The sequence below is a fragment of the Ornithorhynchus anatinus genome, chromosome 4 (assembly GCF_004115215.2).
Source record: "Ornithorhynchus anatinus isolate Pmale09 chromosome 4, mOrnAna1.pri.v4, whole genome shotgun sequence".
Classification (NCBI taxonomy): domain Eukaryota; kingdom Metazoa; phylum Chordata; class Mammalia; order Monotremata; family Ornithorhynchidae; genus Ornithorhynchus; species Ornithorhynchus anatinus.
The window spans coordinates 120,313,730-120,323,736 of record NC_041731.1 but is presented as its reverse complement, the minus strand read 5'-3'; the positions used below and the strand labels follow the sequence as shown (position 1 = coordinate 120,323,736).

General features: G+C 46.3%; 1 protein-coding gene and 1 non-coding gene across 2 annotated transcripts in view; both read left to right on the top strand.

Moving 5' to 3' along the window:
- The first annotated feature begins 3,965 nt into the window (after positions 1-3,965).
- LOC114811383 lies at positions 3,966-4,103 on the top strand. Its single transcript, XR_003759087.1, has one exon. It is a non-coding gene; the product is annotated as a small nucleolar RNA SNORA7 (small nucleolar RNA).
- A 5,268-nt stretch (positions 4,104-9,371) lies between these two features.
- BST1 (bone marrow stromal cell antigen 1) overlaps positions 9,372-10,007 on the top strand; it is a 35,344-nt gene continuing 34,708 nt past the window's right edge. Inside the window, exon 1 of the mRNA XM_029061936.2 lies at positions 9,372-9,697. Within this exon, the coding sequence (XP_028917769.1) occupies positions 9,519-9,697 (179 nt within the window). The 5' untranslated portion in view covers positions 9,372-9,518. The remainder of the gene's footprint in view (positions 9,698-10,007) is intronic.

Below are 10,007 nucleotides of genomic sequence, written 5' to 3'. Positions count from 1 at the left end.
ATTAGAACCCATGACTCCCAGGCCCGTGCTCTAACTGCTACACCATGTAAGAAGGGATTTAAACATCTGAAACAGTTGGAGATAGTGGGCATGGGAGTCCCTAAGGATGAAGAAATAATGTTGCTGGGCAGAGGAGAGAGGGCAGAGCTAGAACAGGCAACGATATTATGAAGAAATTATGAATATGGAAATATTATACAAATTACACGCATGTCACCTCCCTACCAGACACTGCATCCAGTGATAGTTCTCACCAAAGAGATCCTAGGCACTCCATGGATTGGTAGCACCATTGATGCCTAATAAAAGACTGTTAGCCTGTTGTTTGGGCAGGGATTGTCTCTATCTGTTGCCAAATTGTACATTCCAAGCTCTTAGTACGGTGCTCTGCACACAGTAAGAGCTCAATAAATACCATTGAATGAATGAATGAATGAATGAATGAATGAATGATAAATGAATGAAAAGACTGGATACCGGGTCAATGTGCAAATTCCTCACCTTAGACACAATTTCTCTTAGTCAAATTGATCGATAGGCAGATAAACACGCACTAGTGGATAACCCTTGTGCTTCTCACAGGTTACAGAAACTATGAGGGATTTTCCCTTCTTTTTCAGCATAAGGGGGGTATGCTTTCTTTTAGTTTGTGGTATGTGTTAAGTGCTTACCACTACACAAAGCGCTGGAGTAGATACAAGATATGCAGGTTGGACACAGTCCCTGATCCGCAGAGGACTCACAATCTTGACCTTCATTTTACAGATGAGGTAACTGAGGCACAGAGAAGTGAAGTGAGTTGCCCAAGGTCATACATAAGTGGTGGAACTGGGATAAGAACCCAGGCCCTCTAATTCCCAGGCCTGGAGGTTTTCCGCTAGGGAATGCTGCTTCCACTCAGTCAATTGCATTTATTAAGCACTTACTGTACTAAATACCTGGGAAAGTACCAAGTAACAGTTGATATGTTCCCTGTCCACAACGAGCTTATAGTCTAAAGGGGGATTCAGACACCAACAGAAATAAATAAATTATGGGTATATACATAAGTGCTGTGGGGCTGAGGGATGGGTGAATAAAGGATGCAAAGTGTAGGATGACATAGAAGGGAATGGGAGAAGAGGAAATGAAAGCTCAGTCGGGGAAGGCCTCTTGGAGGAGATGTGCTTTTAATAAAGCTTGGAAGGCAGGGAGAATGATAGCCTATCAGATATGAAGAGGGAGGACACTGAAGGCCAGAGGCAGAACTAGGTGAGAGGTTTTTGGAGAGATAGAAGAGATCGAGGTTCAGCGAGTAGGTTGGCATTAGAGGAGCGAAGTGTGCGGGCTGGGTTTTAGTAGGAAATGAGGGAGGTGAGGTAGGAGGGAGCAAGGTGATTGAGTGCTTAGAGCCAATGGTAAGTTCCTGTTTGATGTGGAGGTGGATGGGCAACACTGAAGATTCTTGAGGAGTGGGAAACCAGGACTGAATGGTTTTGTCAAAAAATGAACCAGGCTGTAGAGTGAAGTATGGACTGGAGGGGGGAGAGAAAGGAGGTAAGGAAGTCAGCAAGGAGGCTGATGCAGTAATCAAGGCGGGACAGGATATGTGCAAGGATTAAGGCGGTAGCAGTTTGGATGGAGAGGAAAGGGTGGATTTTTAGTAATGTGAAGGTTGAAACAACAAAATTCGGTGACAAATTTAATACGAAGGTTGAATGAGACAGATGATTGGAGGACGCTAAGGTAATGGGCATGTGAGACAGGGAGGAGGAGGAGACACATTACTGTTGTCTACAGTAATGGGAAAATCAGGGGGAGAAACGAAGGGACTCTTACAGCCTCCAGCCTGGCTGTGATGTCCCCCGAATAGAGAACCTTTGGATTGGCTCACACCTTGGCTTCCCTAATGACCACAGACATTAAACTCCCCTAAAGCAGCCTAGATCCTCTGGGGCAGAAGCACCCGCTGATCAATATGTCCAAGAACACACTGTGGAGGTCCATCTGCGCCCTGCCTCACTGAACACAGCAACCCTCACTGCCGGGGTTCTCGGTCGGGCCTCCGCAACTCAACTCTGCTGCACAGGTGCTGCGGGGGAGGGGAGGAATGCCTCCACTCCTCTGGGGAGATTTTTCAACACGGACATTATGGATCAGAGGAGCAGTGTACCCTAGTGGATAGAGCACGGGCCTGGAGTCAGACGACATGGGTTCTAACCCCAGCTCTGTCATGTGCCTTTTGTGTGACCGTGATCAAGTCACGTAACTTCTCTTTGTCTCTGTTTCCTCATCTATAAAATGGAGATTCGATAGCTGTTCTCCCTCCTATTTAGACTGTGAACCCTATGTGAGACAGGGACTGTGTCTGACCTCTTAATAATAATAATAATATTGATATTTGTTAAGCGCTTACCATGTGCAGAGCACTGTTCTAAGTGCTGGGGTTGATACAGGGTAATCAGGTTGTCCCACGTGAGGCTCACAGTCTTAATTCCCATTTTATAGATGAGGTGACTGAGGCACCGAGAAGTTAAGTGACTAAGTCTAGAGTCACACAGCTGACAGGTGGCGAAGCCGGGCTTAGAACCCATGACCTCTGACTCCTAAGCCCATGCTCTTTCCACTGAACCACGCTGCTTCTCAACTTAACTTGTAACAGGTTAAGCTCTCTTAACTTGTACTTACCCCACTGCTTAGAACAGTGCTTGCCAATCGATCAATCAGTGGTATTTATTGAGTGCTTATTGTGTACAGACTACTGTACTCAATTCTTGGGAGAATACGATACCCCAGAGTTGGTAGACACATTCCCTGCCCACCCAGAGCTCACAGTCAAGAGGGTGTGACAGATACTAAAATAAGTTATGGATATGTACCTGAGTGATGAGGGGAGAGGGTGGGGTGAATGTCAAGGGTTTAAAGACTAAGGATCCAAATACAAAATTCAGACAGATCCAAGACACAGTAAATATAAACACTTAAGAAACATACTACTGCTACTATTCATTCACTCATTCAATAGCATTTATTGAGCGCTTACTATGTGCAGAGCACTGTATTAAGCGCTTGGAATGTACAATTTGGCAACAGATAGAGACAATGACTGCTTAGTGGACAGAGAATGGGTGTGGGAGTCAGAAGTACCTGGGTTCTAATCCCGGCTCTGCCATTTTCTGCTTTGTAAACTCAGGCTGTCACTTCACCTCTCTGGGCCTCAGTTACCTCACCTCTAAAATGGGGATTAAGAGTGTGAATCCCATGTGGGACAGGGACTGTGTCCAACCTGATTAACTTGTACCGATCCCAGTGCTTAGAACAGTGCCTGGCACATAGTAAGGCCTTAACAAGTACCAGTTTGTTTTTTTACTACAGATACCAATAGCAGCGTGGCTCAATGGAAAGAGCCCGGGCTTGGGAGTCAGAGGTCATGGGTTCAAATCCCGGCTCTGCCACTTGTCAGCTGTGTGACTGTGGGCAAGTCACTTAACTTCTCTGGGCCTCAGTTACCTCATCTGTAAAATGGGGATTAAGACTGTGAGCCTCACATGGGACAACCTGATTACCTTGTATCTACCCCAGCGCTTAGAACAGTGCTCTGCACATAGTAAGTGCTTAACAAATACCAACATTATTATTACTATAATATGATCATGCTTATGATCAGTGGTGGGGTTTGTGTACCGGCCTGACATCAGTGGTTACAGAGTGACAGTAACTTTACCTACAGCATTTCCATGCTCAAGCTAGCACAAATAAAGAGTAAATATTTATGTAGTTTTATTGTCAAGGATAATATACTGATCATGATGACTATTACCTATGTATACAAGAGTGGTTAAGCTAGTTTATTCCATCCCAAAATGTTTGCTTGCAACTATTTAGATAAGAGCTTAGAATCTAGGTATAGGGCTTTTTTATGGTATTTTGTTAAGCTCTTATTACTACTAATAGTAATAATTATAACGATGGTATATAAGCCAAGCCCCCTCTCAGGGTCACACCTGGGGAGTTTCCAGTAGTCTACCAGTCTCGGCTACAGGAGGGAGAGTCAAGGAGAGGCCTACCCATTCCATTCCTTGTTTGGGCAGTGGCTAGCGAGTGGAAGGCAATCTGCTACAAGTCAAAACTCACCCATGCTGGGCAGCAGCGGCACGGGAGAGAGTCGAGGGTGGAGACTCAAATTTCCTGCATGGAGTTTACTGGCAATGGTAAACCAAGAAAACTCTACAGATCCACTACCAGAATGATAGCAGATGGAGAGCGGGGCGTTCTGGGTGAGATGTGTCCGTGGTGTCACTGTGGGTCAGAAACGACTCGACAAGACAATTTGTTAAGCGCTAACTACGTGCCAAGCACTGTTCTAAGCACTGGGGTAGATATGAGGTAAACAGGCTGTCCCATGTGGGGCTCACAGTCTTAATCCCCATTTTGCAGATGAGGTAACTGAGGCACAGAGAAGTAAAGTGACTTCCCAAAGTCACACACACAGTGGCAGAACGGAGAATAGAACCTATGACTTCTGACTCCCAACTCCGTGCTCTATCCATTACACCGTGCTGCTTCTCTACTACTGGTCAAACATTGTTCTAAGCCCTAGGTTGGGTACAAGTTAGATCGGACACAGTTCCTGTCCCATATGGGGCTCCCAGTCTAAGTAGGAGGGAGAATAGATAATTAATCCCCATTTTACAGTCTAGGGAATTGAGGTAGGGAATCTCATTGCCCATGAGAAGCAGCGTGGCTCAGTGGAAAGAGCACGGGCTTTGGAGTCAGGGCTCATGAGTTCGAATCCCAGCTCTGCCACTTGTCGGCTGTGTGACTGTGGGCAAGTCACTTAACTTCTCCGTGCCTCAGTTCCCTCATCTGTAAAATGGGGATTAAGACTGTGAGCCCCACGTGGGACAACCTGATTCCCCTATGTCTACCCCAGCGCTTAGAACAGTGCTCGGCACATAGTAAGCGCTTAACAAATACCAACATTAGGTACAGAGAAGGTAAGTGACTTGCCAAAGGTTACACAGCAGTGAAGACAGATGCAGTGAATGTCACTGAATCCAAGAGTACAGTAGCCATAATGTTGATAATAATGGAGAGCAGAGAAATAGCAGTTTATATTCCTTCTAAAATAATACCAATACTAAAGTCAGGGATTTTGAAATCCCCCAAGTTTTTCATTTTCTTGTTTCCCCAAAGAGACCTTATTTGTTTTTTAAAAATTTTCAAGTACCTTGAACCATCACTCCTTGTGTCATTCCTAGTATAACAATAATAATGATAACAATAATGATAATAATGAAATAACTGTGGCATTGTGATTACTAGGTACTAAGTACTATACTAAATGCTATGATAGATACAATATAAGTAGATTGGTTCAGATCCAATCCCTGCTCCACATGAAGTTTACATTTGACTTAGACCGTGAGCCCCATGTGGGGAGGGACTGTGTCCAACCTCATTATCTTGAATCTAGCCTCGTACATAGAAAGCACTTAACTAGTAGCAGGAAGCAGTGTGGCTCAATGGAAAAGAGCCTGGGCTTCAGAGTCAGAGGTCATGAGTTCGACTTCTGGCTCTGCCACTTGTCAGCTGTGTGACTGTGGGCAAGTCACTTAACGTCTCTGTGCCTCAGTTACCTCATCTGTAAAATGGGGATTAACTGTGAGCCCCATGTGGGACAACCTGATTCTCCTATGTCTACCCCAGTGCTTAGAACAGTGCTCTGCCCATAGTAAGCGCTTAACAAATACCAACATTATTATTATTAGTAGTACCATAGAAGCAAGTCAAGTGACTTACCCAAGGTCATACAGCAGGCAAATGGCAGAGCTAGGATTAGAACCTGGGTCTCCTGACTCCCAGGGCTGGGCTTTTTCATTAGGTTTTGGGACCCAGAATGTTTGAAGGACAAATCACTGAGTGACTTTGGATTATCTCCTCTGTCACTGCTGGGGATCAGCTGCAAACTTTTTTTAAATCTCTTTAATATTTACAGTCTGTCAAAGGTCAGATAGTGTTTATTGAGGAGAAGCAGCATGGCCTAGTGGAAAGAGCATGGGCCCGGGAGTCAGAGCCCCTGGGTTCTAATATCTCCTCCGCCACTTGTCTGCTGTGTAAGCTTGGGCAAGTCATTTCACTTCTCTGTGCCTCATTTACCTCATCTGTAAAATGAGGATCAAGACAGAGTCCCAAGTGGGACATGGACTCTGTCCAACCCAATGAGCTTGTATTTACCCCAGCACTTAGTATACTGACTGGAAAATGGTAAGTGGCTAAAAAAATACTCTTTAAAAATAGAAAGGTGGGCTAAAACTTTCATTTCCCTTATCTGCAATTACTTCAATGTCTGTCACCCCCCTATATAAGCTGCATGGCTTTGTGGATAGAGCACGGGCCTGGGAGTCAGAAGGTCAAGGGTTCTAATCCCAGCTCCGCCACATGTCTGCTGCGTGACCTTGGGCAAGTCACATCACTTCTCTGGGCCTCAGTTACCTCTTCTGTAAAATGGGGATTGAGATTGTGAGCCCTTTGTGGGCCAGGGACTGCATCTGACTTGATTACCTTCTATCTACCCCACCTCTTGCGGAAGAAGGCAATGGAAAACCTATTCCTTATTTGGACCAAGAAATCTCTCTGGATCCACTACCAGAACAATTGCAGATGGAGAGTGGCGCGTTCTGGGACAGATGTGTCCATGGAGTTGCTTTGGGACGGAGATGACGTGACAGCATAAGCTTGGCACATAAAAAGCGTTTAACAAGTACCATAATTATTATAGACTGTAAATTCTTTGTGGGCATACTTTACTCTCCCAAGTGCTTAGTACATATGGTGCTCTGCACACAGTAAGTGCACAAGAAATACCATTGATTGAGTGATTGATTGATTGATTGATTGAGTCCATGTTCCCAGAAATGTTTGAAGCACTGTGATTACCTCTTGGGTGGTGAGAACTGTCTCTTCTTTGTGAACTAAGGTGTCCAAGTTCATTCCCAGCTTTCATAATCTGGTTACAGAGGTTAGTGGTCATAGTTGTGGTATTAACTGAGTGCCCACTTAATGCACTGCAGTGTACTACGTGCTTTGATAGTACAATAATTAAAAAAAAAGACCTGACACATTTCCTTGCCTATTTCAACCTCAAACTCTGATTGGGGATCCATAAACATAAAAATATCTACAATTATAAGAGAGTGGTCCAAATACATACATATATAGTAATAATAGTTATGGTATTTATTATGCACTTAACTATGTGCCAGGCACTGTTCTAAGTGCTGGGATGCATACAAGCAAATCAGTACATGTACATATCTACAGGCATGGTTTGAGAAGTTTACATTAATAAATCAAAAATCAATGATATTTTCTGAGCACTTATGATGTGAAGAGAACTGTACTAAGAGCTTGGGAGAGTACAATAAAACAGAGTTGGTTGACACGTTCCCTGTCCACAATGAGTTTACAGTCTAGTGAGGAGACAGATATTAATATAAATAAAATGAAATTATTCATTCAATCACATTTATTGAGCACCTACTGTGTGCAGAGCACTGTACTACTACTACTAATAATTATGGTATTTGTTAAGTGCTTACTATGTGCAGAGCACTGTTCTAAGCACTGGGGTAGATACAGGGTAATCAGATTGTCCCATGTGGGGTTCTAAGCAGAGTCAAGGATGATGCCAAAGTTGCGGGCTCGTGAGATGGGAAGGATGGTCGTACCATCCACAGTGACGGGGAAATCAGAGAGAGGACAGGGTTTGGGAGGGAAGATAAGGAGCTCAGTCTTGGACATGTTGAGTTTTAGGTGGTGGGCGGATATCCAGATGGAGATGTTCTGAAGGCAGGAAGAGATGTGAGCCTTTTGGGAGGGAGAGAGAACAGGGGAGGAGATGTAAATTTGGGTGTCATCTGCATAGAGGTAATAGTTGAAGCTGTGGGAGCGAATTAGTTCACCAAGGGAGTGAGTTTAGATGGAGAACAGAAGGGGACCATGAACTGGCCCTTGAGGAACCCCTAAAGTTAGGGGATGGGAGGGGGAGGAGGAGCTTGGAAAGGAGACAGAGAATGAATGGCCAGACAGATAAAAGAAGAACCAGGAGAGGACAGAACAAGTGAAGCCAAGGATGGATAATGTGTTGAGGAGATGGGGATGGTTGACAGTGATGGTTATGTACATAAGTGTTATGGGGCTGAAGGAGGGGTGAATAAAGGGTGCACATCCCAGGGCAAGGGTGATGCAGAAGGAAGTGGGAGAAGAAGAAATGAGAGCTCGGTCAGGGAAGGCCTCTTGGAGGAGATATGTCTTTAATAAGGCTTTCAAAGTGGGGAGAATGAATGTTCTTTGGCTAGGAAGAAGGGGGATGTTCCAGGCCAGAGGCAGCTTATTGGTGAGGGGTCAGCGGCAAGATAGACAAGATCAAGTTTCATTGTGTAGGTTGGCATTAGAGGAATGAAGTGTGCAGTCTGAGTTGTAGTAGGAAATCAGGGATGTAAAGTAGAAGGGGGCAAGGTGATTGAGTGCTGGACAAGGAGATTGAATGCTTTAAAGCCTATGTGTTAGAAATGGGGAATGGCTTCATACAGATTTTTTAAAATGGCATTTGTTAAGGGCTTACTAAATGTCAAATGCTAGGGTTAGATAAAAGATGATCAAGTTGGATACAGTTCCTGTCCCACATAGGGCTCACAGTCTAAGCTGGAGAAGCAGCATGGACTAGTGGATAGAACATGGGCCTGGGAGTCAGAAGGACCTGGGTTCTAATCCTGACTGTACCACTTTTCTTCTGTGTGACCCTGGGCAAGTCACTTCACTGCTCTGGGCCACAGTTCCCTCATCTGTAAAATGGAGATTGAGACTGTGCTTACCTTGTATCTACACCAGAGGTAAGAACAGTGCCTGGAACATACTGAGTGCTTAACAAATACCATAAAAGAAAAAATGTCATAGGGAAGATAATTTGATCCCTATTTTACCCATGAGGTAACTGAGGCAGAGGAGAAGGAAAAAGGGGAGGAGGATGGAAGGGAGGAGAGGGAGAAAGGGGAGGAGGATGGAAGGGAGGAGAGGGAGAAAGGGAAGGAGGATGGAAGGGAGGAGAGGAAGAAAGGGGAGGAGGATGGAAGGGAGGAGAGGGAGAAAGGGGAGGAGAATGGAAGGGAGGCAAAGAAGAAAGGGGAGGAGGATGGAAAGGAGGGGAAGGAGAAAGGGGAGGAGGATGGAAAGAAGGGGAAGGAGAAAGAGGAGGAGGATGGAAAGGAGGAGGGGGGGAGGAGAATGGAAGGGAGGAGAGGGAGGAGAGGGAGAAGGGGGAGGAGGATGGAAGGGGAGGAGAGAATAGGGGAGGGCAGAGAGTAAGGAAAGGAGTGCGGAGGGCCCCGAGGAGGGGAGAGGAGGGGAGGAAAAGAGGGAGCCCATTGGTCAGCGGGGACCTTGTGTGGGTCGGCCCGCCGCGGCCCCCAGGGACTCAGTTTGACCAAGGGGCCCTGAGTTCCCCGCCGCGGCCGGCCGGGGTCAGGGGTCGGGGGCTCATGGGGTTCCCGGGGGTGGGGCCCTGGTGGTCGTTGGCCCTGGTGTCTCTGGCGGGGGGGGTTGTTGTGGGGGTCGGGGGTGGGAGCGTCTGGTCGGGGCCGGGCACCACCTGGCAGCTGGGCAGCATCTTCCGCGGCCGGTGCGAGGAATACGTCTCCCTGTTCGACCCAAGCCTCCGGTCAGTGCGGGCCGGGCCGGGCCGGGAACCGACGCTCATCCTGCAGCCTCTGCCAACCCCCCTCCCTCTCTCTTTCTCCCGCTTTCTCTCTGTACCTACACCCCCCAACCCCCAACTCCCCAACTCCCCCAACCCCCCACCGCCCCCAGCTTTTCTCCCCCTGACCCTCCCACTTTGGGACTGACACTATGCCTTCCTGCCCGCCTTCTCTTTTCTTTTTCTTTCTTTTCTTTTCTTTCTTTTTCTTTCGCTCTTCTTCGCTTTCTCTTTCTTTCTTCCTTTCTTCCTCTTTCTTTCTTCCTCTCTTCGT